The sequence below is a fragment of the Pelecanus crispus genome, chromosome 9, assembly GCF_030463565.1.
Source record: "Pelecanus crispus isolate bPelCri1 chromosome 9, bPelCri1.pri, whole genome shotgun sequence".
NCBI lineage: Eukaryota > Metazoa > Chordata > Aves > Pelecaniformes > Pelecanidae > Pelecanus > Pelecanus crispus.
The window spans coordinates 32,249,971-32,275,891 of NC_134651.1; the positions used below are offsets into that span (position 1 = coordinate 32,249,971).

The window sequence follows — 25,921 nt, forward strand, 5'->3', positions numbered from 1 at the left end:
GATATACAATGAAGACACTGTGTATGGATGAAGGATGCTTTCCTCCCATCTCACCCAGAAGAACCCATCAGTGTTCCTTGAAAGGCAGTCCTGCCTGTGCCTTCCTTCTGTGTTGGGCAAGGACTGATGGCCCTCGGGGAGAAGGTCACACCACAGTGCTGACTGAGGGGTCGGAGAGGTTGAGCTGGCCAGTGATGTCGGTGGGATGATATTGCTGTAACACACAAATACACAGACAAGGAGAAAGAAGTGTTAGGCAGTTCTGGCACTTGCCCCCGCCTCTGCTTACATCCCATGTGTCCCTACAGGATATATCTTGGGAGTGATGCAAACTGCTGCTGGCTGAGGTCCCCTTCCCAATGCAATCCAAGCTTGTGCAGAGGTCGTTGCAGACACTCTCCAAGCACCCTACAGCTGGGCAGGGAGGACGCCCAGGAGCGCGGTGCAGCTTCTGCAGAGCGTGGCAGCCGCGTCACCTGCTGAGTGAGCCCCTCTGCTCTGGGAGAGCTACAAGACAAAGGCTGTGACTCATCAGCCCAGCCCACTGCTGAACCTGTGTTTGGAGGGTCTGGCTGGGTTTTGGCATCTCTCTGGTGCCAGATCAAGCTGTGCTTTGAGGCCAGGGCGTTTCACCTCCTTGCTTGAATGATTCTGCTTTGACTATCCCTTCGTGCAGGTGAGGAGATGTGCGGTGTGGTTGACTTGCGATAAAATGTAGCATCAATTGCTAATGTGAAAATGCAGCCTGTGTTGAGGATGTGGCCTGGATTTGGGGTTCTGCACTCCTTGTGGAAGGGGGGCTTGGCAAACGGTCCCCGGGAGAGACCTCCCCAGCTGCAGTCCCACCAGCAAGCAAACAGGGAGAGCAGAAATACCCTTCAACAGGCAAGAAAAAAGGAAAAAAAGTACCTCCTCCCCAGGCAGGGATTTACAACTGGGCAGTTACTTTCTCCCTTCCTCTTTCCATACTCCCTTCATCTTCCAGATCCACTCTCCTAACTCCAAACCCTCAACTGGAAGCCCTGTCCAGCCCTGCTGTGAGAGCAGGTGGCACGGAGCATCTTGTGCTGCTGTCTGGGGACCTAAATCAGTGCGGGGCAGGTCTCAGTGGGTCTCATATGGTGCAGCGTGGACCCTCTCCAGTGACATTTGCCCAGCCATTGCACCACGCTACCCAGGAGGGCTGCCATTTTGCTGACTCCCGGGGGGCTCCTCAGTGATGGGATTTTACCTGTCTTGCATTGGTCAGTGGTGACTGTGGCCCCCGCAGTGCTGCTGGTGGCTCTGACACTGTGGCTACCCTGCGTGGCTCTACACCCTGCCTCCTGCCATGGGGAGGTCTGAAGTCCCCCTGCGCATTGCGTGAGGTCCTTGGGGCTGCCCTGCTCTGCTCAGTTTTTTGCTTCACCACGACCCCTTGGTGGGGAGCTGCTGGGGCAGGGGTGGGAGCCAGCATGCTCCCGTCTCTCTGGTACACATGCTGGGGACACGCTGACACCCAGGGAGCATCTCACAGGATCATTCTTTCATTTAGGGGACTAGTGAATATTAAAATGGAGCCTCTGAAAAATTCCTTGCTGTGTCTTTGCTTTGCCAAGTGGCAACACCTTGGCCGTCACACATTTGCACAGAGAATGGCTGAGGCAATCCTGAAGTTGCTCTGCCACCCTGGGGTGAGCTTTTTGTGGCTATTCATCAGTCCACCAAAAAATGCCCCTATCTCCCCAAAACAGGTGCAGCTGCCCCCTTCTTGTGAAAAATTAGGATTCCAGTTAAATGCAATCTTGCCTTTCCATAGCAAAATGGCCGGGAGGCATGCGCTCACAGGACAGGGCTTGATTGCCGCAGGGAGAAGAGGCGACTGGGAAAGGGGAGAGGCTGGATGACTCACTGGTGAAGAAGGAGGAACTTCAGATACAAAAAGGACCTGGCAGAAGAAAGGTCCTTTTTTAAATATCCTGCCTGATGCAAGTGGCAGGGAAAAAGCGGTGTGTGCATGTGTGTGTGCACATGTGCCTTGGTGTACGTGTATGTGTGGCTGCTGCAGTGGAAAGTTGGAGGTCTAGCAGGGCAGGCTGGGGCGTTCTGGCCTCTCTGCACAGCTCTCGGGGTGGGAAACACTAAAATAACCAAGCAAAGTGGGCAATCTGGCCAGAAAAATTAAAATACAAGAGCATGGCTTTTGATTTGAAAGCATATCTCCTCCAATCACAGAGTTATCACAGGGTAACATTCTCATTTACTTGTTTTGTGTAGAGTTCATGCATGCAATTTTTAATAATAAAAATTAAAAAAAAAAAAAGGAAAAGAAAAAAAGCAAGAAAACTGTCATATCAAAACTATGTTAAAGTAGAACTAATGCTAGAAGCACATATCAGTAATTTAGGGTAAATTATGTTACAGGGATGGTGCAATTATCCCCAAACCAAACATTATAAAGCCAAGAAATTAATCAATATTAACCGTAGAAGAGACTCAAACATGTTAAGGTATGGAAGTGAAGTGAAGGCACCAAAAACTTTAAATGACAACCAGGAAGAAAATATAGACAAGAACTTAATATGTCTTTAAAAATGACTTCAACCTAATCTGGGCTCATATGGTAGTCCCTGGCTGGTGGAAGATTTTCTGGAAGATTTTTGGGGTTTGCTTCTCTTTTTTTTCAATGAAAAATTAGGATTCCAGCTAAATGCAATCTTGCTGTAGAAAATGTCAATTTTCCTTTAAAAAAAAAAATTAGTTGTCTTTGACCTACGTTTGCTTCTTTTGGGCCAAAAACTATGTTCTTTTTCAGCCAAGAAGCGTTTGGCTTTGGGATGGCTGATCCTTCACTGAAAAGGTGACCTTTTCCATGAACCCCCTCGGTTCTCGACCAGCTCTGGCACCATCCCCATGGCTGCAAGACGAGCATTGCCTTGCAGTGCTGGGCCCTCGCTTGGCAGTGATGTGGGACGTATGTCATGCTGTGCCTGGGGGGGATGCCCGTGGGCTGGCAGTGTGACTCTGTGGGGGCTGACGACGGCTGCAGTGTGGGGGCTAAGGGACCTGTGCACCTCGTTACGTGTCTGTACGAAATGTGCCGGCTCGGAAGGTGTCTGTGTGGTTTATGCATCTCACATGGCTTCTGTGGGGTTGCAGTATCGTGGGTGGCTGCGATGGATGGCAGTACGTCAGCTCTGCGAGTGCTATTCGAGTTGCAGGAGCTGCCTATGGGGAACACATGCATCTCCTCCTGGGGCGGTGGGGATGATGTGCCGCGGAGAGGCTGTGCAGCTCGGGTGATGGTGGGCGCTAGGACGTTCAGAGTGGGGTGGTAGCTTCCCAGGGCTGTCTTGGCTCCATGGTGCCAGCCTGTCTCTCTGGCACTCCTGAGGGACCATTCTGCAGGGCTGCAGAGCAGAATCCATTTTTAAAACTCCCGACAACGAAAAGGAAAGAAGCAAGGCCACCAGGTTTGCATCTTTCACTTGCTAGCCAGGAGAGCCCATGGGGCTAGGGTCAGCCTGGCCTTCCAGCCCCATGGGCTCTCAAGCCTTGCCCATCTGAGACCTGATGTGGGCTCGTGGCTCTGCTGAGCATCATGAAACAGAGCACCTCGCTGCTTTCTTGTCTTTACAAGGACCCCAGGCAATGTGTCCCAGCATGCTATGTACTCATGGGGCCTTCCACAGCAGGAGGGCATTGGGGTCTCTGAGCCAGGGCTGCTGCATGGAAGCGGAGGGCAGGCTGTGACATGGGCTGGTGGCAGCACCCTCCCACTGGCTGCTCACCCCGCAGAGCAACCAGCAGGTCTGCCCAACATCACAACAAAGCTTGCTCCACCAGGGACCTCCTGCAATAGCCACACCTTGGACCTGCTAGCCTCCATCTTGGCTGCTTTGGCTTGGATGTTGGCCCTGCTAGCCTGTTCTTGACCCAGCTATCCTGGTGGCCTGGGGAACATGTCCTGGGACCTCGGCCACATTGCCCCATGGCAGCCAGAAGACTGTGACAGGCTCCCGGGCAGTGGGGCATCGCTGCCCATAGCTGCTTTGCAGATGCAGCTGCCCCCAAAGTGGGGGGCATCTTCTGGGATGAGTGGGGCCATCTCCCTCCACAATTCGCCTGTGAGCAATGTGCCAAGAAGAGCATGGCTGGGACCCAAAGCACAGGGATCCCCATGCCATGCTGGTCCCCACCAGGTGAGGGAAGGAGAGAGCATGGCTCCACCACTCACCCATGGAACCTTTGGTGCAGGTGGCCTCTGGACCTGGTCAGCTCAGGGCATTGGGGTGCTCCTATCCTGGGGCAGAGAGTGCCATGGAGTCATGTGGCATAGGGTGGATGCCACACCATGGAGCAGGATCAGGCCCAGGATACTTCCCCAAATTGGGAGCAATGTGGGAGGTACCAGGGGTGCCACAAGCCAGCTGCTCCATTGTTCCCAGGTTCTCCCCCTCCACTGTGGGCACCCGTCCCCCCAGGTGCCCACTGCACTGTGATGCTCCTGATCTCCCAGGAGAGGACCCTTTGCTTTCCTAACCATGGAGTGGTTCAAACACAACAAAACATGGGAGTCTACTCAGGACATGCTGAGGGTGCCCCCAGCAGATCTTTCTGCAATTTTTTTCTCTCCTTTTTTCTGCGCATCCCACCTGTCCCTCCTCCTCCTCACTCTTCCCACCTTCTCCCCCCCTGCACCACCCACCCCATCCCTGTCTCCTCTGCCCTGGTTGGGGCTCAGGCCACCAAGACACAACTGCAACCTTTCTGCAGAGCTGCTCGGGGGATGCATCAGTGGGGAGGTGGGTAGACATGGGGGCATCACTGGAACAAGGTACCACCCAGGGATCATGGAGGCAGTGCAGGAGATGACAGGGATGCCTGTCTTCCCCGTGGGGTATGGGGGATGAGTGGGGAGAGCGGGGGTCCCCCCCCATGCCTGCCAGGCGTCGAGGTGACAGCGAGAGGAGCACTTTGTGTGAGATGGTGGCAGCCGAGCCCAGCTGAGGGCTCAGCTGTCCCCGGGGCTGTGTCCCAGGGGTGCTCCAGGAGCTTCTTGGGATGGAGCCTGCACTGGTGTCAAAGGCAGCCACCTCCGTTTCACATACAGAGCCATGGCCCCAAGACCTGCTGTGGTATCGCATGCTGCTCCCCGAGGCGCCCCGAGCCTGCAGTCAGGGATGGGCCACCCCACCACTGGGGGCTGCATCTCCCCACGCTGCTGCCATCCCCCCGTCCCCGCCATGCCTCGCGCCTCAGGCAGCCTGGCAGGGAGCCTGCTCTGAGCAACGCTGGGCAGAAACCCGCCAGTCGCCCCAGGGAGGCGATTTTGGCAAGCCCGTCGCGCCGGGAGGTCAGGCAGCAAAACGCAGTGGCCACTGCCACACGAGACAACAGAGTAGCCACAGTGCAGAGTGTCATACAACAGACGGCAACATGCAGAGGGACACCGGCTCAGTCCGACAGACCAACAGCCCAACCTGACGCTGAAGAGTGTCTGAAGCTCCAGCATGAGCAGACATGTTTGCACATTTGGAAACAGCTGGCTTTAGAGGCAGCAATTTGGAAATTTTCTCTGGTTACATGAGAGCAGTTTTACTCCGAGGTGGAAAGCACAAGTTTGAACCAAGGTTGGGTCTTTAACAACCTCCTCTTTCAAGCCTTTGTGTCTCTTTTCTAGAGCTGTGTTACTGCTGACGATAACCAGAGACAGCTGTCACTCCTGTGCTGAGGACTACGTCCCGAATGCTAATCATCACAAACAAAAATCACATGTAGAGAATGTGACACGCATGGCTCTCGGTGAGGTGACACGGTGCCCAAATTAAATCGGAGTGATCGTTTTTAGGCATACAATGACAAACAGGTACAGGAACACTCAGGAACAGAAGAAAAAAAAAAAATGTCATTGGTTTCAAGAGGTCAGCACCGGTAAGGTGAGCAAAGCACAGAGAGGAACATCAGAAATCATCCAGGCAAAAAGAAAACAAAAAAACAAAACAAAAAACTCGGTTGCATCTCCCAACTCATCACAGGACTCCAAGCCACCTCCTGCCTGCCCTCCAGGATCCCAGCATCCTTTCAGGTACACGGGATGACTGACTCACTGACTCACTGACTGACTGGTGACGAACATGAGCTATGCATGTACACTGGCAGCTTCGGGATGGGTGTGTGGCAGTCGATGGGATGGCAGAAGAGAGAAAGAGAGAGAAAGAGAGAGGGCAGAATTGTTCTTCTTCCTCTTACCGTATCCTTGGAGGACCTACGTCTCTTGAAGCTGGAGGCCAGGGTGGAGGTGATGGACCTAAAAGTGGCTTTCTTTTTAGGGTCAGGTTCTGCTCTACCACTTTTTCTATCCTAAAATGAATATGTATAAGTGATTAGATCTCTAGTGTGTTGTTGGAAACTCTAAATCTATTTGAATACTGCCCCATGTCATGTCCTTCATTTAGGTGAGAAAGCTACTGGAGGTGTCCTGTCACTCCCAGTCCTCCAAGGGCCTCTGTGACCCACGGCTACGGCATGGCCGCCACACTGCTACAGCTACGGGGCTGGCCTCACATCTGGAGCGCTGGAAACCCTCTGGGGAGTAGCCCTGCTCTCCTGGGTGTCTGCGTCCAGGCTGGCACAGCTGACCTCGCTTCCTGGGGATGCTCTGTTTGGCGCCCTGCCCATCGCTTCCACTGCTAGCCTGGCTAGACCGAGAGGTGAGATGCTGCACCTACCACTAAAAAAAAATTGCTCAGGGCCTTTTCTGAGGCTGAATCCTAGTGCCACAAGAGAGAGAGAGGACTGCATTGAAAGAGAAGTCATTGTATGAATATTCTGTAAAAAAATGTATTAAAAAATTTAAATGACGCAGTTGTGCAAAGCCGAACGTGGTTGTTGTTGGTGGTTTTTTTTTTCCCCAAAGTAAAACAGGTTAAAAAAAAAAGGAAACTGGAAGAAAAAGAAAAGGAAAAAAAATAAAGGAAAAGAAAGGGAGGAGGCAAAGCATTAGCGCTATGATGTCATCGGGGTCAGGATGAACTCAAAGAGAAACAGAACTGAAAAATGTAGCCATTGGTGTTAGCGAGTCGGACCTGGTTAGCGCAGGCTGGGAGCACCAGCCGCCATGGTGCGGGGGCAGCGAGCCGTGGGGACCGGCCGCACTCTGCGGTGGGTGCTGAGAACGATTCCTCCCCAATTGCTTTCGTGCCAATGAGTGTGACCTTTCCGACGGGGGACGGAGTGACCAGGTCTGGCTCTGCTACCGCACGGGGGTAACCAAAATGTATCCCGCTGGTGCGTAGAGCATGCTCGGGGATACATTTGCTCCTCCTTCTCAGTTCTCTCTTTTGCGGACATGCACAAACGGAAAGGAAAGCAAGATGAATGGAATGAAATGTCTTTTTCTTCCATGGCATCTCAGGAAATAGCCATGGCAAAACTGTGATCCCAAAAACCATTATTTTTGTTTGTTTGTTTTAACAAATAAATCTTTCCACTTGCCTACCTTCTAGCAATGTACCAGATACTAGTGCTCTGACGTTTCCTCCTGTGGAAAAGTCTTACAATGTCAAACGGCTCTTTACCATGAGGCTGTTTACCCCCACAGGGCAGCATGCTTTGCTCACAGTCCCACAGACTCTGCCCAAAGACCCAGTGCAGTATTTTCTAGAAGGTTGGCAAGTGAAAAATGGCAGTGCGACTAGTGTGCTCTGTCCCAGCAGCCTTAACCCCCTTGGTGCTGCTGCTTTTTGGAAGCAAAGGAAAAAAAATTAAAAAAGAAAAAAAAATAGAGAAATGGCTTTTCCGAGACTCTTATCAGTGAACTGAACCCAGCGAGCTCTCAGGATACAGCAGCCCGGCCTTGTGCTTCCCCTCGCTGCTCTCGGGCAGGTCGCCTCCACCCGGGCAGCCCATCCCCATGCCCCAGCCAGCGCTGCTCCCACAGGGCCACCACTCTGGGCTCCTTTTAGGGTCCCCGAGCCTCGTTCTCTCTCTTTCATTCACCGGCTCTGCTGTGAACAGCAGTCTCCTTTAGTTGCCTAAAGGATCTCTTGCTCTTTGAACGCTGGTTTGCTTCCCCAAGGAAGTAAAGCAGACCGGGCAATTCTGAGAGAGCCTCCAGCTGCTCTAAACTGGGGTTTTGGGCACTGTGAGTCTCATCCCCAAAAGCAATGGGGTAAGGGAAGTGTGAGGCTGGTGGCCCACGGACGTGCCCATGGTTCAGTGTCACTGCCAGACACCACTGACCCTCCCGGGCTCCCCCGCCTGAGCTGCACAGAGGTGTTTCAGGGATGAGAGAAGCTGGGGAGAGCAATGGCTCCATGGAAGGGCCCCGGGGGAGCCTTGGCGCTGACAGGCACCAGCATCGCTGGCTCCCATGTGGGGAGATGTCCTTGTCTCCAAATGACAAGAGCACACACCGCCTCTTTTTGGAGTTGGTCCTGGGTATGACAAGGGCTACCAAACACCTAGGGAGTGGGCAGGGAGCGGGAGGCAATGGAAACCATCCCTGGAACATTTCTCCACCTGAGCACTGGGCAGGGATGCTCAGTGGCAGTGGATTGACCCTCCCATCTGCTGGTGAGCACAGCCGGAGCCGGGCAGCAGGGCAGAGCGCCTGCAAAGGGAGCCACGCCGGCACTGCTTACTCAGCCAGGGCAAGACGTGGCTCCGGCACATGGTCCCCCGCAGAGCAAAGTCCCCATCCTGAGCACCGCTGGGGCTATTTTGGCCAGGTCTCTGTCCCAGTTGGAGCTGTGCATGAGACCTCCTGGGAGAGACGGCAACAGCCAAGGGCAGCTCCTGGGGACAAGGCAGGGGCCCTACAGCTTGCTAGGCACCCAGTAATGCCTGGCTGGAGTTACTGGGGTGGGAGACAGAGGGCCCCATGCTAATCCACAGCTCTGCATTCACTGATTTGGTGAAGGAATGGAAAACGCACCTGTTGGAGATTTGCTCTAAAAACGGTTTGTCCTACCTGCAGGTTTTTCCTCCACACATTAACGGCCGCGAACGCCAGCTGCATCTGCTTCCTCCGCGCGTCCTTATGCCTTTTGTAAGCTATTTCTATGAATATTAAAAATATCCCGGCAACAATACCTCCAGCCACCAGCATAAACACACCTGAAATAAGCAGGAAAGTTACAGGGGGCAATGGAAATTGCACCATGACACTTCATTTCCTCTGTATCACGCTCAGCAACAGGAGCATCTGCCAACCCAGGGTCCCCCCAACCCCCCGCCATTCCCCCACAGTCCTGGAGGGGCCGGGGAGGGGAACCCCACAGAACAGGGTAGGTTCTGCAGGTTGGGCACCTGTCGTGATGGGCAGAAATGTGATGGGGTGCTGGATGTCCATGCAAGCTCCTGTTGGTCGGGCACGGGGCACTGGCTGTGCTGCAGTGATGCTGGGGGCAGGCACGGCGTGCTGGGTGCTACACCGAGCACCAGGGCAGACCCCATCCCCTGGGGCTGTAGGGTCGTTTGCACCAGAAACCCACTTCTGGCGCTCCCATTTGGCTCATCGGGAAGGACAGCCATGCACAGAGCTCTCTGTGCTGTCCTCGGCCGGCTGCAACACTTGGGGCAGACGTTTTGGGAGTGGTGTCTTGAGGAGATGGAGCAAAGTGCCCCCTCTCTCGGTGCTTCTGCCCTGGCCCACAGTGCCAGTGAGGACGGGGTCCAATCAGATACACCTCATCCTGCATCACCACATTGGCTGGGTGAAGGACCAGCAGCACGACATCGCTGCAAAGGGAGAGCCTGCCTGGGTGAACTCGCAGTCTTTGCAAAGAGGGACCAAGAAAAAGCCCCTCTGTATCGATTATCCTCCTCCTGCCCCCTGCCTGCTGCCCAGGGCCAGCCAGGACACACTCCTCAGGGCTGGGGGGGCTGCCCCTTGCCGCCAGCTCCCTCCTGCAGCAGGGTCCTCGCTTGCCTCCACGGCCGCTCTCGCCTCCCCCGAGGTGCTGCTCCCCTCTCTCTGCCTTGGCGACAGCTCTGATTTCACTGTGACAGCCGCAGTTTGGCCAGAGCAGAGGGAGGGGAGCAATGTTCAAAAGCAGGACAGCCCCACCGATGAGAAAGCCACCCCAGGGAAGGTGGGGAAAGCTTCGCGGAGCTGTTTCGGACAAGGTGGGATTGGAGCCCAACACAGCAGCCTCCCAGCGCTAGGAAAGCACAAACCCAGAAGAAGCAGAGCTTTGGCCCGAGAGGAGAGCCCCGGAGAGGAGAATGTCTTGAGCGAAAGCAGGCTACCCAGCGAAGAGGAAGAAAGAGGTTTGCAGAACAAACCTGCCATATTTTCAAAGGTGAGTGTTGCTGGGGCATTGCTACGGGAATCACACTCCTGATACCTCACCCAAGTCTTGTCCAAATCCTCCATGAAGCCGTTCTCGTGGGACCTGAAAGCACAAGGAGACAGGACAGAGTAGTCACTGGGGACCAGCCACAGGCAGCTGGGGCACATGCTCTTTGTGCCTTCATGCCCTCTGTCCTAGGACTCTGCGCTTTGCAGCCTACAAACACATGAACTGATGATTGTGTGTGTGCACACTTGTGTGTGCATGCCCGGCTGACTGCACACGCATGTGCATGTATGGCTTTTGCATAGCGAGAATGTGTGTGGCCTGTCTGCAGTGGCTGTCTGTACTGCATGTGTTTGCACACTGCCCTGCGCACAGCCAGTGCTGCCACAAGCCATGTGCATGGTGTAGCGGGTGCGAGGAGGCATCCACAGCTGCCTGGTGCCACTGCCCCATGTCTGAGGGCTGGCCGGCTGCTGCCAAAAAGAGCCACGTGTAAGCCCAGTCCCAAGGGGAAGAAGGATGGAGCTGACGGGTGTACGCAAGGCTCAAAGAGTGTTCTCGGAGGGATGCTGCGGGTAGCTGACAGGAAGCATATCCCTGGTGCCCTCCTGTGCAATCCCCCCACCTGCCAGCGCCACTTGGGAGCTTAGGCAATGCTGGACCCCAATCCTGTCTGGTGATCTAGATCAGGGCAGGGGAATAACAGCTGCCTGGCAGCTCCCTGCTGTGCGCAGCGAGGTCTGGGACGCCCCAAAAACCTGGTGTCACAGCTTAAGAGGAAACAAACTGTGTCCCTGCAGTGCCTGTCTCTGCCTGAACAGCTAGTGGGGATGGAGGTAGGCACAGAGCACACATCCCACCATGGATCCCCCTGCACTTTCCTTTGTGTTGTTCCTGGCACATCTCCACTGCCTTCCTGGGCCATCTGTAGCCCTGGGCTTCCCCATCCTCTCCCACGAGGACACCAAGGGCTCCTGCTGCCTCTCCAGGCTTCTCACATTGTTGTCCCAAGTCCCACCTGTCCTGCTGCCACCCATCCCCATGGTAAGACCACTCCACAGACAGGGTCCCATGGCTCCCTATGTTACCCTGGGTCCTGTCTGTGTCTTCCACATCCTGCCCATCCTCTCTCTCAGGCCTTTCATCTCTGCATCTTGGGCAGGACCCTGCTGGCTTCTGACCCTGTCTCTCTGTAAAATTAATCTCGCATGTCCCCCTCCCTCCACTTGCTGCTTCCCAGCTGCCTGTTACTCCATCACCACATTCTTCTGGCTGCAACAAGTGTGGCGTTTCCAAACTAATGCAAGGAAATCCTTTTTTACCCATAATACCAGATTGACTTGTGGCACCCCATGCTGCAGGCTCATGCTGGTATAAAAGCCTTAGCTGGACTCAACAGGGGTCCTGACATATCTCTGCCTAACAGGAACAGCCGGAGTTGAAAGAAAAACCCCTGGAAGATCAAGTCAGGGCAGTGCAATGCTATCAGCCATGCCGAGCTTGCAGGGAGAAGTGGGGAAATGGCAGCACCCCTGCCTGCTGCTGCAGCCTGCACCATGCTCACAAGGACCTGGTGCTGGATGGCCCCACGGCTGCTTTCTGTCAGCTTTGCCTATGCTCCTGCAGTTGAGCACAACCCTGCTCCTTGCCCTTCCTGCTCCCTGCCCTGCTCTGCTCTGCCCTTCCACCAGCTCCATGCTGTTCCCCAGCCCTGTGAGCCAGAGCTGGGGCTGTAGGTGCCCACCCCAGTCACTCAGGCACATTCCCTTCGTCAGGAGTGACACAGCAGCCCCCAGAGCCCCTGTCCCTGCAGAAGGTTTGGAGGGTGGGGTGGCAGTGTCTGGCATGAGGCTACTTGTGTGCTAACACATGCAGTGTTCAAAGCAAGCCCCATGCTGAGATCTGTGTACAGACTTGAGGATGGCCAGGGAGACATTCTGCTTCCACGGGCTGTCCTTGCGCATCCCAATCCCGAAGCCGGAGCGGAAGAAAAGCTCCCCCGTCGTCACCAGGTCACACTTCTGGGAGGCCTCGAACTCCAGCACTGCCGAATCCCAGATGAAGGCGTGGAGCTTGCTGGACACCGGGAGAGGACAGACAGGTAAGACTGGCAGCCCAGCTTGCCTGTGGCCATGATGGGAACAGTGAGGGTGCTCCCAGCCCTAATTTAAACACTGGTTAGCATCATCCTTCTCCCAGCAGGGTCTGTCTACATGCTGCTGAGAGGCAAAAGACTTGGCAAAATTTTGGAGGAGGAGTGTGGGGGGCTTATGTGGGATTTGAAGCCAACCAGCCTTGCACAGAGGCAACTGCAGAGGCCAGAAAGGGAGACCATGGCCAGGGCCAAGGCTCTGAGTGTGACTTTCCCCACAGAGACATTGTGCTCTCCATCCAGAGACCTGGCACTCACTAGGACTAGGCAGGTCCCATCAAGACATGCTTTGACTGCAGCTCCCTCCAGGTTTGCATCAGCCCTGCTTGCTCCACTGCAGCCTCCCAAAACTCTTCCCAGCATGGCCAGACAAGGTGCTGGTCCCACTCACTTGTCCCTCACTGCCTGGATGGCTTCAGCAGCGCTCTCATAGTTGTGTTTCTCCATGTGCCGGTACATGGTGCTCAGCTCCACCTGCCGTCGGAAGTAGATGTCCACAGAGCTCTGCTTCACCGTGGCATAAATGAACTTATCAGAGGGGTTGCGTAGCTGAAAGGCAAGAGCAGGGCTCCTATTTCTTCTGTCCTTCATCAACCAAACTGGCTCACCCCAAAGCTGTGTTTCCTAATTTCCCATCCCCTTCAGGGACCTGTTTCCCAGAGAAGACCTTGATCTCCTCAGCAGAGCTGCCATGGGGCAGTGGATGCCTTCAGGCAGTGGATGCTCTGGAACCATGGTGGTGGGGCAGTAGATGTTATGGGACAGGGACACCGTGGCACTGAGGATGCAGGAGGCCTGTGGATGCCATGGGGCTGGCAGTGCTGTGGGCAGAGGGGGTGGGATGCTGTGGATCAGCGCTGCTGTGGGGTACATTCCTGCGTGCTTGGGCTGATAAGCTGTGGCTGTGTCCTTGCCAGAGTAGGAAATGGGTCTGAGGCATGCTGGTATCTACTGAGAGTATTGACTGCACCGCAGGGACAATTTCATTAGTTATAACTCATCCATAATGAATTGTTTCCTCTTTGGTTAGTGCAGGCTCTCCAGGAACTGGCAGGCAGTTTGGCGGGTATGTGCTATTTCTGGACAAGGTTTTCCCTGCTGATCCTTATGACTGTCCATTCCCACCCAGCACAGGGGCTCAGACCTACCAGCAACAGCCACAGGCAGAGCTACCTGGGGCTCATCCCCCTGACCCAGACCCACAACCATGTTAAAGCCCAAGTTAAAGTCCAAGTACTACAAGCCATATTATATGAGCCAGGAGATACCCACTGGAGCCATCTCCTGTTTCTCTGCCCAGAGGTAGACAGGGAAGGGGAAAGCAAGCGAGGGGTCATTACCCGGGGGTCGTTGATGCCTGTAATTCTCTCCTCAGGCCGATCTAACACCAGGAAGGCTGCCAGGTTGGCAGTGTATGAAGCCACAATGATCATAGCAAAGCCAGCCCACACCATGCCAAGAATACGGGCAGAGAAACTTCGGGGAGCACCTGGAGGGAGAGAGGCAAGATCAGACTGGCACGACAAGGGCTTGACTTGGTCACCAAAGCCACATCCATCCCACACGAGACCAATGGCAGCTGCAGATGTGCCCCATCTGTCTTGTCTGCTGAGAGCTGTGCAAGGAGCTCCTGCATCACCCACATAGAGAAAAACCCATGCCTCCTTCCAGGGCATGATGTGTCTCACCCTGAGCACATAGATAACCCTGGGCACGAGAAGCAGCCCAAGAAGGACCCGTTTCCCATCACTGATGGTGAGAGGTGGCAGGATGGTTCACACAGGGAGTGCCACACCCCCAGCATCACCAAATGCTCCACCAGCCCACTCCAGGGAAGGCTCAGGGAACAAGGGCTGTACCCATTCAGTGAACCTGAGGGCATCAGCCCTGCCACAGAAAGGAGGCAGTGGAAGAGGGCATGAGGTTGTCCCCCAGGCTGGTGTGCACCCCAGCTCAGGGCCAGGGCTGCAGGGCAGAGCAGTCCTGCTGCATGCTGCAACGCACCTTCTCCGATGCCGGAGTTCAGCAGTACTCCCCAGGAGAACCACATGGCTGAAGAAAGGGTCAGGGCATCTTCCTCCTCCTCCTCACTGTTCACTTTGAACCGGCCAAACGGGCTGGAAAACAAGACAGAGAGCTCTTCTCATGTCCCTTATCCTGGTTCCCAGGCCTCTTTACATATGTGCCCTTAATGTCCTGATCCAGCCCTACATCACTCATCCCTACAGACTGCACCTATGCCCCAAACAGTTCTTCACCCACTGTCCCACTGCCTTCATGTCCACTCTGCTGATCTGCAACTCTGTCCAGCTCACACTGGTACTGGTCCCAATCACACTTCTCTCTGGTCCAGAAAGATCATCTGATCTTGGCCATCTCCAGCCTCTCCTGCTGCAACACAGAGGGCTCACTGCAGATTAACTGCAAAAACCTCTGGGCACAGGGCTAATGGGGGGAACAGGTTCCCTGCCCTTCAGAAGAGCTGCCTTGGGGTCAAGGAAGGGGACTAACACAGAGCCCAGGAGGTGATGGTCCTGTTGGTCAGGCATCAGCATGGCACCTGGTCTGACAGGCATGTTCCCACATATCCAGGTGCTGAGTACCCCACATATCCACATCCCTCAGCTTAGCAGCAGCAAGAGAGGCCAGGAGCCTCAGCCCAGGGCTGGCAGGGCAGAGAAAGCAGGTTTAGCTCCTGCAAGAGCCTCCTGAAAGGCTGCAGAGCTGTGCCTGAGCAAGACACTGCAGGAACCTAGCGGATGGTTCCCAGGAGCACCTCCCTGTCCCCTCCAGCCTTTGGGTGACCCAAGGCGCACTCACCTGAATCGGTCTAAGAGGTACAACATCACTGCCACCACGTGCACAGACAGCCCCACCAGCAGCCAAAGTGTGCTCTGGAAAGGCTGCATGAACGAGTCCAAGGTGCTGCGGGGAATTTCCTAGCACACAGGAGAGAGGTGAACAGCACTGGCACCCATCATGCCTGCACCTTGCCCGCCTGGCTGGACTCACAAGGGCCCCTTCCCTGCTCCAAGCTCCTTCTGCTCTGCTACACAGGAAGGCTCAGTGTATCTGAGACAAGACCCAGCATTAAAACCAGCAACCTGAAGGCTGGCAGCCAACAGCAAAGGCTGGGATTTGCAGTGGCTGCCCTGGGGTGGGCAGGGGGCAGCAGCTGGGGGAGCTGGGCATGGTGCAGGCATGGCACATATCTGCAAGTTGGGGAGCAAGGGGCACCTCCCCTGTTCTACAAAACATCCCATACCAGCCCATACCTTCTTCACAAGGATGGTGAGGCCCTGGTACTTGAAGGGCTTGGAGAATTCAATGTACTGTGCCCGCTCGTTGTTGATGGTGAGGGGAGCGACAATCATGTCTGCTTGGCCGCTCAGCAGCTCCCCCATCATCCCGTTCCACTCCTTCTTGTTGCTATTGTTAACCTGCCAGAGAGCCAGTGCAGGATCAGCCCACTGCCCTGACACCTGTCCCCCACCAGCCAGGACACCCACATATGTGGCAGCAGGCGCCCTGCACTGCCCTCCCACAGCACCACTGCTCTGGAGAAGGGCCTGGGGGTGTTTCAACACATGATACAGGCAAAGAGATATCACAGGCTGCCCAAACTCACCCGCTCTTGGGTACCAAATTTACCATCAGCCACCAGGTGAACCTCATAGGTGAAGTTCATCACCCCTGCCAGCCGGATGAGCAGGTCAATGCAGAAGCCGTAGCAGCACAGTGCCACAGTGGGGCGGCCTGCAGGCGGGAGAAAATGGGGGGACAATTGGAGACAGCCCTTTACCAGGGACCCCATGCAGGATCCATGTCCGTCCCCAGGGAGAGCAGCCACCTGCATGGCTCTGGTTTCATATGAGATGCAATCATGTTATTCCAGCAGGGCCACCAGACTTGACCATCTTCTCCCACTGCCTCTATTGCCTATGGGTGCTGACAAGCTGGGGGCAAAGGGGTGTCCTTCATTTGCTGTGTCCCAGCTGACGTGAGCTGAGAGTTGGTGCTACCAACCCACTGTAGGGGATGGAGGGGGCTTGGTGCATGCAGGCTGTGCTGGAGGAGTGCTGACATGAACCCATCACATTGAACATGGTCTGGGACACAACTCAGGGCTGCAAGGGGGAGCTGTGCACAGGAGAGCATGATGGGCCAAGGTGATGCACTTCAGGTGGACTTGGGCAAGCCTGGCATTGCTAAGCAGCACACACCCCCATCAGGTGCGCACTCCTAATCCTGAAGCAGGCTTTCCATAATAAAATGGTTTGAAACTGGTGTTGTTAGTACCAGTGTAGCAGGTGCTAATGTGCCTTGGGGTTCTCACTTCTGCTTGAGATCAAGGCAAAGAGAACTGGAGCATGTCAGGAGACAGAAATATGGGATGCAATCCCCCAAAACAGCCCTGGAACCCACCCACTGAGAGACAGCAGGAAAGTCATCTGTTGGGGTCAAAAACCTGAATCCCAGTGCCCAGCTGTGGCACAACACTACTGTGGGGCTGAACTGCTGCGGGGAGTGGAATTTGGCAGCTGAATGTGCTGTCACCTTTCTGTTCCTCAACCTCTGGGCCTCCTGTGTGACTGAGCACCCTCCCTGGGGACACCTTCTTGGGACAGGAGTCTTCATCAGCTGGATGGGCTGAGGGAGCTGCTGTGTTCACCACCAGACCAAGTTACCTGGAATGGTCTCGTTGGGTCCAGTGCAAAAGACCTTTTTCACAGGGTCTCCATTGATGGTGAATTCCTCCCTGCACGTCCCATCTGCTTGCGTGGGCTTCACATACACAAAGGGCTCTTGGTGGATTGTCACGATCTGTGGGGTGGAGCACAAACACCTACTTGTCTCTGTTTCCCTCCAGAGCTACCTCCCCCTGAGTGGGGAGCTGGGCTGCCCTCTCCATGCAAGCATGGCCAAAATGCCGTGGTGCCCTCCTCAGCTGCTGTCTCAGCATGTAAGACCACTCAGCCCAGCACCAGGACCTCGCTTTGACATTTGCTTTCCCTGCACCCAAGATGAGGAACAGCCATATCAGCATCCACCTTCATGTGGCACTTTCACCTTGGCCTCAAAGCCTTTCACACCCCTCTCCCTAACAGCAGGCTGATGAGAGCCACGCATAGCCAGGACTAGTGCCCTGAATGGTGCTCTAGACACTGTCACACTGCCCCAAGCTAATGGAGATATTTCAGTACTGCCCTGGACCTTTTCAGTAAAGCAGCATCCCAATGCATCTGCACCACCTCTGCAGGAAAGGGCTCACCACCATGGGAATGTGTGATTTCCCTTGCCTGGACAGTAGGACAAATGAACAGTCACACTGGTAAGACTAGCCTGCTCAGGATCCAGTTGCTAAAGTGGCTGCTGGGCTACACTTAAGGGAAGGGCGTGAGAAGCAAAGCAAGAGCAGAGGGACCTTCTCCGAGTGTCACCTCCAGCTTCTAGCCATCAGCTCTTCAGGGATTTCCTGAGCCCAACGTTGCAGCCACCAGCCCGCCTACCCTCCATTAGCTTGTTTAATCTCCTTTTGAACCTCTTTCCTTCTGGCCTCTGCACTGTCTAGCAGCAACAGACTCTAGAATTGAACTATGCCTTGGCCAAAGGAGCCCATCCTTGTGTTTCATGCAAACCTGTGCCAGGTGCCCTCTGGCTCCCAAGACATGAGGATGGTGAACACATTATTCCTCCACCCCTTCTCTGCTATTTTCTCTCATATCCCCTTTCCAGCTGTCTCTTTCCAAACCAAAGGATGCCTGCCACCCTATCTAGTTTGTCTCCAGCTGGAAGTTGTACTCTAGCTCTGAACACCCTCCACTACCTTCTCTAAGTTGTTCTGCTATATCCTCTCTAAGATAGCAGGTGCCTTGGGTTTGCAAATGCTGCTGATGGCTGCAGAGGTAGCAGTGGAAGTAGGAGGCAAATAAAGTCACAGCCCTGCAAGCAGAGACCTGAGGAGACCTGCCACCCCCTAATGTCATTTGCTGTTACCTTCAACTTGGTCGACATCTGATAGCCTTGAGGTTTCTCGGTTTCTCCCCCTGGCCAGATAATCTTCCGATCATTGGTCAAGACCTGCAATCAGTCCCAGAGGAAGGAGATAGACATGAGGCCATAGGTAGATACCACAGTGCACACATCCCTCCTACCCAACCTGTCCAGGCATGTACGTACGTGGCTGCCATTGTAAATCCCAACTTGGACCAGTTTTCGATTCTGCAGGTTCATGATGCTGTAGTTGGCAAACTTCCTGTCCCCATCCTCATTGAATTCCACCCGTCCAGTGACACCCTCCGAGTATTTGGAGGACATCAACACCCTATGGAGAGAAACACAGTGGGGCCAACCTAGAAAACCTGCTGTGGCCATTGGGACACCTAAGAAGGCATCAGAAATGCAAATGCTTTCTCTCAGTTGCCTGCCTTATGCCTGCTACCCTATAGAAGTCCAATCAAGGATACCTATGGTCTGTTCATAGCCCTGTGGTCATCCCCTCCTGGTGGATGGAGTCAGTTTCCCGAATGTTGCACTGCCATATCTGTTGTCATTGCCCCTTGTTTTCCACCAGATCAGTCCCATTCCCTTAAGGAATGATCTGTCCTACAGCACCCAAGGACACCTTCCTTTGGGGGTCCCTTGGGATTTGTGTCCATACCATCGCTCCTGGTGCTTCTGTCTGGCACCAGCCCATCACAGCCTGGATAGTGCCCCAGGCATGCACATACAACAACAAGGGGAGAACCAGCCCCAAAAACAGTGGAAAGACAGTAGTGAAGACACAGAAGAATTGCCTGAGCCACTTGCAGTGCACCATAGAGAACAACTTTGAATAGCTCCTGCCAAAGATCGTGTTGTTGCAGAGGATGCCAGAAATTTTTCTAAAATAATCTCTGGGCTTTGCAGGTCCATCTCAACAGCACCCAATCTACAGAAAGGGCATCCCGCAGACACCCTGGCACAAGATCCCACTGCCATAAGAAACCCTGGTGCCAGGTTGCACGCTGCAGAGAGCAGGCCTCCCACACAGAGAGCCATGCTGCAAAGGGAATTGCTGCTTTACCAAGATCCAACCTGCAGAAGAGGCCCTTGTGTCTCCAGGATCTGCAGTGACATAGCACAAAACCCCATGCAGAACAAAGTCTGGGTTCTGGGAAGCGCATGCAGTGTCTGCTGATCACACTGCCCATGGCAGTGAGATCCAACATGTGCATGCTCTGCTCTGCTGAGACTCCACCAACCAAAACCAAAGCACCAGTATTTGCTACACCAGAAAGCAAGCCTGTCCCATGCATGGAGATCTTTTGCCCCCAAGTCCTGCTTGCAGCACAATGACCCATGCTGCAGCCCTGAAATGTTCAGCAAGAAACATGCCCACAGTATTGAGCTCTGATTTGACAGAAATATCCCCCTACCCTGATTTGGCAGAAAGCCCCATTTCTCCCCTCTTCCACCCGCAGAACTAAGATCCAGACCAGAGGTGATCATCCCTCCATGGCCCCAGATCTATTCCCCCTGGAGCTGTTCCCTGCCCACACTGATCCCTGCTGCCGAAGCATTTCCCAGGAGAGCATGGGCTGGCATGGACCAAATTGGTGCCAGGCACCAGGAGGATGCGTAAACAGCCTGGACAAACTGGGGGCCAGTGCCTGAGCCCATGTACTGGCTAGTTTTCTAGGAGACACATAGCCCTCACATCTGAATCGTGCAGGAGTGTCCAAGCAGTTCTGTGCCACATGCCTCAAAGCGTTAGTGACAGATACTCTGAACAATGCTACCATGCTGCCCTTTTCCACATGCTCCCACCTTTTCCAGCTCTCCCCCTGCAGGTCCTCTGCTCCCTCCAGCAGGACCCTTCCCCAAATACCTCTTGAAAAGGGGTCCCGTCTTCCAGATGTTGGTGTTGCCCACACAGCCCCGCGGCGGGTCTGTGATATTCTCCTTCTCAAACAAGTCATGCACAGCCTGGGCCACCACTGCGACAGCGTCGCTGATGTGGGCTGACTCGTTCTTCCCGTTGATGAGCTGCAAACCAATCACTCCTGCCACAAGCAGAGGGGAGAAAGCATGTCAGCAGGACACACTGGTTGCTCTGGTGTTACTCCCATGCGCAGGGCTCGGGGGCCAGCGAACATATGATTATGGGGCTGAGGACCCCTCAGATGCAGCTGGGGAGTTGTTTGAGCTTCAGGCAGGGGCAGGCAGGTCAAGTGTCTGAAGCGGTGCTGGACCAGCACCGTCCTGCCTGCTGGATGGGGACTGTGGACAGCTACATGGACTGCTGACACCCCATGCTTCATCCCCATCCTCTTGCCCAAGCATTTCCCCCAGGCAACGGTGAGCTGGGTTTGGGGCATGGCAGTGTGGCCAAGGCTGCTGCCTCCTCATGCAGGCAAAGACAGTGGCGAGCAATGTGTAGGACCTTCCACTCGCTCAGGACCACCACGGCATCACATTCCCCCAGCCCAAGGGGTCCCTGGCAGGGGAGGTGCTGCTTGTCCCAGCTCCAAGCAGGCTCCTCCAAGCCTGGCTGACAGTGGGACAGGTGCCTCCGGTCGTGCCTACCATCAGGGGCGTAACGCAGGGCATTGCCTGATATCTCCCGTTCCCCCACCAGCCACACGTAGCCGGAGCCCGTCATATTGAGCATGGCTGCTGATCTGTACACCGTGGCCGCATCATCCTCACTGCAACGAGAAGAAGGGAACGGCAATGTGGCTCCAGGTGCCGGATGGCCCCTTTTCTCCTGTACTGGACCCAAAGGGGGTGGCAGAGCCAGGGAAAACACAACCCCAGGCAGCTCTCCTCTGATAACTGGTTCTCCTGGGCAATGGCTAAATCCTTGATGCAATGGGAACCTTTCTCTCACCTTCATCTAATCCCACAGCATCCACCTCTGCTGAGCATCTGCAAATCTGCCCATTCCTTATTGCTCACTGTCTATAGGCATGGGGGCAATAAGATTCCCCTCCTTCACAAGTGGATCAGGATACATCATCAGTAACTATTGCTGTTTCTGCAACTGCTAGCACTTTGCAGGACAGACAGACATCTCAACCATACTCATGATTGCAAGCTCCCTGGCCAGCAACACAGCATCTACCACCTGCCTGGGACATGAGGCTTTATGTGGGTTTTCTGCCATGCTCCTCGAAAGAACAATGTGCCCCAGATCTGCACTGACTCCAGTGCTGGGCAGCATTGCAAATGGGAGAGTGAGGAAATCAGAGCAGGGAGGGGAAGGGACAGCACTGCCTTACCTGGCAGAAAGGATAATGACGCGAGCCTCCAGCTCCTTAGCCTCCAGCAGCAGCGACGTCACATTTTTGGTTCCGGGGTCAAACTGAAGCACTTTCTCAGCCTGTGATTGGTGTGAGCAAAGCTGGTTAGTGCAGGAGCCCCAGGACTGCTTGTGAGAGCCATGCTATCTAGAAAAGGGTCAAGAGAATTCATTAAACTGCACAAAAGTCTGCTAAATAAGGTTGGTTATAGCTACTTTTTTCTTTTTTTCTTTTCTTTTCTTTCTTTTCTTTCTTTCCTTCCTTCCTTTCCCTTTTAAGGTTTTGGCTTTTTGGGTTTTTTTTGCACTGTGCATGCAAACTGAAGTCAATCAAGACCCAAAAAGAGGCGTGCATTGTACAGGAAAGAGAAAAAGGCTTTGAAATGCAATTGAAAACTCAAACAAGTGTTGTTTTTCAAAAACATGGGAAATGAAAAAAACATATTGCACAGGGTTAACCTTTGGGAGTAAAAGTGAGCAACTTACACCAAGGAACCGTTTCCTTTGGGGAGGAAAGGGGGTTGGTTCAACTTTTCAAAAAAAAACCAAAAAAAAAAACTTGCAAGTTAATTACTGGTTCACATGCATGTTTCAAAAAGAAATCCTTCCAGGGTCAGCTGGCTAGGTTTCCATTCTCAAGTCCAAACCAAACTATCTCAACATAAAAACGTGCTACCAAGAAACATAGTCATGGATCTTTTTTTTTTTTCTTTCTTTTCTTTTCTTTTTTTCTCTTTCTCTTTTTTTTTCTTTTTTATTTTTCTGGTGGCTGTGGCTATTTTTCATTTGCTAGTTAGGTTGGTGGGCGGCGTGCATTTCCATGCATATATACCTTGGGTCCTCGCTTGTTGTCATAGGAAAGTTGGTCGAGGTTTTCATAGTTCCTTTTTTTACTCTGATGAATAATGTGCACAGAGAAAATATGTAGACACAGAAGAATATTATAAACAGTTGAAAATGACGTGTAGTAAAGCAATCCAACATCCACCTCCTCCTCCACTGTTTGCTAAAGGGTCTCTATAACGCTGGAGCTCGCAAAAACCACTATCAGGAGAGAGTGCCTCAGCTCTCACGGGAGCGTCAGGGTGCAAAGCCATATCGGTTAGAGCAAGCCTGAGTGTCACAGCTGTTGCGATGCAGTTGCATTTGCCTTGTGGGACTGGGGAATTCTTCAGCAAGAAATTTTTATCTTAAACTCAGAAACAATCTACGCATCTCTAAGGGCCTAAGTGGTGGGATTTCCATGGAATTACTGTGGAAGTAAAGGACAAAATGTTGTGTACGGAAAGTGCTGGATAAATGCAAACTGTTACAGTTAATAGTATTAGCATTACTACCATCACTATTATCATTACAATCCTGTTCACCCTAAGAGAGTTCACAGCAAATGAGGTGTCTCAGCTGAAATTCTCACCTCCTGCAAGGAGGGAGCAGCTTTTTGGAGCTCTGTTGCTGTCCAAAAGAGAAAGAAAAAGCTTGCTACGTCCCATGTTGGCTCAAAGCGTGGCAATATGAAGCAATGGTGATCATGGGATGACATTGCAGCTTTTACCTGGTGCTTGGGAGGGCCAAGGGCACCTCGTGGCTCTGTGACACATGGATGGCCCTGGGAGGTGCAGTTGCCAGAGACCATGGTGCCCATAACCTGGCCCTACGCATGGCTAGTGGAGTTCACTGCTTGGCGAGCAGTGAGTGAGCATCACTCCATGCTGCTGGCTGGGGTGTGACACCTGGACTAGGGGCAGGTGGCTCAGCATGCACTGGCCCTGCAGATAATGGACTGGAGCAGAGAGCATGCTCCCCCCTTGTCTCCTGCCTGAGCCACTTCTGCTGCTCAGCCCCAAAGGAGCCAGGGGCATGAAACCTACTTCTGGAGGTTTCCTCTCCTCCAGGCAGTGTGCTGAGGGCTGACAGCCTCTGCTCTCAGAAGCCTTGACCCTGCAGCAGAGTGCACAGAGCCCTGTGGATCTTCCTGGGAACAGCCCCTGTGGTCATGCCAATAACATCAACCTGATAGTGCCTGCAGGATAGTGCTTGGCAGGTTTTGCTGGGACATAGTCTGACCTCTTCTTCTTGGCCCTGTCCCACCCCAGCTGCGCATCCCTGATTTGTGTGCATGGGGTACGGGACATGGCTCTATTCCGATCTCCATTTCACAGCATCTTATGGCAATGTCAACTGATCCCTGCCAGGAACCTGACCCTTGGCACCCCAGTAATGCAAGGATTCATGTTCCCAGGTTGTTCCTTAGGCAGCTAGGTTTTATCTCTGCATCTTGCTTTCCAAATTTAATAGCTTGTTTCTTCCTGAGCACTCAGACCAGTCTTTGTCAGGACATTTTGCCAGGTCTCCTTTCTGTGCAGCTGTGTGATTTTTCCTTTCTTCTCCTTGGACACAGTCTAGCAGGTTTTTCATTGCTCAAAGAAGTTGGGTCCTTGTAAGGAAAAGCATCTCAGGAGGCAAAATCCGCTCAGAGCCCAGGTCTGCCTTCACTTCTGATGATGTCCACAGCAGGGATTTCTGCAATGGCTTCTTAGAGTCTGCTCAGATCGCAGTGAGACCTGGAGTAACAACTGCCTCCAGGAAGAGCAGAGCTGCAGCAGCAGGACAGAATGAATATTTTCCAATGAAGAGACATTGGCCACTTTTCTGCAGGCACCATCAATTTAGCTGGAAACTCAGTCATCCATCTTGCAGCCTCCAGCCACGAATCACCTCATGTGCCCAGGATGTGCTGGTGCCTTGACCCTGGCTGGTCAGCAAAGTGAAGCAGAGGCTTGGGTGCAGCAAAGCTGGACCTGATGGCACCTGATAGCCTCTGCATCCCCCTGTCCCCATCTCTATTGCCAGAACTAGACCAGTAATGTCTCCTCTCTTTCCACTTTTTCCGTGTCATCCTGCAGCACTTCACTGCTTCTCAGCCCACACAGAGACCCACAAATTCAAAATTCACTTTCCACCATGTTCTCCAGCATTCACTCAAAAAACTACTACTTTCATGAACACTACTGTCCCAGAGGAAGGGAGTTAGCACACCAGGGACCTGCCACCTCTGACTTGGACAAACTCCAATTTTCACAGCATCTAGCATTTCCCCCTGAACCTGAGCAGTGCTGGTGCAATAGTGGGCCCACCCAGATGAATGAGCAGAGTTGTACTGGATGAAGCAGTAGCTCCAGGCTGAGAGTTACTGCAGGCAGAGCTAAGACAAGGCTAGCACATGGTGTGCACCAAGGCTGGCCAGCCTGGCCCAAGTGCTGGGTTCCAAATAACTGCTTGAAGTGCAAATCCATGCAGTGGTGCCTGAGTGACACCCAGCACTGGCACAGACTCGAGGGGACAAGCCATGCTCAGACCCAAGAGCTCAGGTGGGCAGGTGAGCTTCTAACCCAACCCCAGGTACTTGGGAGCTGTGATCCAAGCCTTGAAGAGGTCAAGAGCAGGTCTCCTGCCTCCTCCCTCCCCATGGCCTAGGCAGGCCTTGAGGAGGCTGTGGAAGGGTCCAGGGTACCACCTCAGAGCATGAAGAGACTCAGCACACCAGTGATTAGAAGAGCAATTAGCAGAAGAGATTGAGGAACAGGGAAAGCCCTGATGGGGGTTATCTACCTTCCAGACCAGTCAGACCAGCCAGTTTGACCAGAGCAAGCTCCTGAAGGAAAAAGAAACAAGATGCTGTGGCACATCCCAAAGGAAAGACAAGGTGACCTACCATCACAGAGCACATGCCCCAGTCTGGAGGATGGCCAGGGCATTTGCAGAAGCCCAGTGGCTGCCAGGAGGTACCAAGATGTCACAGATGCAGTGCAAATGTGGCGTAGATCTGAGGACAGATCCTTTCTCCCCCATCTTTCAAGCCCCAGATCTCAAAGGCTTTCCTGTAGGATGGGCAGGCTGAAGAAGAAATACACCCTGTGCCTGGGAGCATTGCACAAAATGGGCAGGGAGTGGAGGCATGAGAGGGAGCAGCAAAAGGGGATGCATGGGATCTGCAGGAAAACAGAAGGCAGAAATCAAAAGATGCAAGGAAGGGGACGACAGTGGGACCAACCTTTCCACAGTTCTCCCTGGGTGAGGGACACTGCACTGGGAAGAGGTTTTGGAGAGAAATACTGGCCTGCTGTCACCCAGCAGGAAGCTGCCTGTGGAGGCAGGAGGATCCCACCATGGTTGAGAGACACCAGTGTCTCATGATGGCCCAGG

At 53.7% G+C, this 25,921-nt stretch overlaps 1 protein-coding gene across 10 annotated transcripts in view; it reads right to left on the minus strand.

Annotated features, from left to right (window-relative positions):
- Positions 1-145: 145 nt before the first annotated feature.
- Positions 146-25,921, minus strand: part of GRIN1 (glutamate ionotropic receptor NMDA type subunit 1) — a 38,370-nt gene continuing 12,594 nt past the window's right edge. The window contains exons 4-22 of one of the 10 annotated variants that reach the window (XM_075717195.1): positions 22,551-22,613; positions 21,699-21,799; positions 21,004-21,125; positions 20,306-20,480; positions 18,616-18,760; positions 18,433-18,516; positions 17,124-17,259; positions 16,064-16,191; positions 15,711-15,875; positions 15,256-15,374; positions 14,440-14,552; positions 13,776-13,924; positions 12,827-12,984; positions 12,198-12,359; positions 10,270-10,379; positions 8,954-9,099; positions 7,068-7,319; positions 6,232-6,342; positions 3,186-3,389 (exon numbers count right to left, since the gene is read on the minus strand). In XM_075717195.1, coding sequence (XP_075573310.1) covers positions 3,186-3,389; positions 6,232-6,342; positions 7,068-7,319; positions 8,954-9,099; positions 10,270-10,379; positions 12,198-12,359; positions 12,827-12,984; positions 13,776-13,924; positions 14,440-14,552; positions 15,256-15,374; positions 15,711-15,875; positions 16,064-16,191; positions 17,124-17,259; positions 18,433-18,516; positions 18,616-18,760; positions 20,306-20,480; positions 21,004-21,125; positions 21,699-21,799; positions 22,551-22,613 — 2,643 coding nt within the window. Of the gene's footprint in view, positions 215-3,185; positions 3,390-6,231; positions 6,343-7,067; positions 7,320-7,501; positions 7,523-8,953; positions 9,100-10,269; positions 10,380-12,197; positions 12,360-12,826; positions 12,985-13,775; positions 13,925-14,439; positions 14,553-15,255; positions 15,375-15,710; positions 15,876-16,063; positions 16,192-17,123; positions 17,260-18,432; positions 18,517-18,615; positions 18,761-20,305; positions 20,481-21,003; positions 21,126-21,698; positions 21,800-22,550; positions 22,614-25,921 lie in introns of those variants that run through there. The other 9 variants (XM_075717200.1, XM_075717197.1, XM_075717198.1 and 6 more) reach the window with 9 other exon arrangements.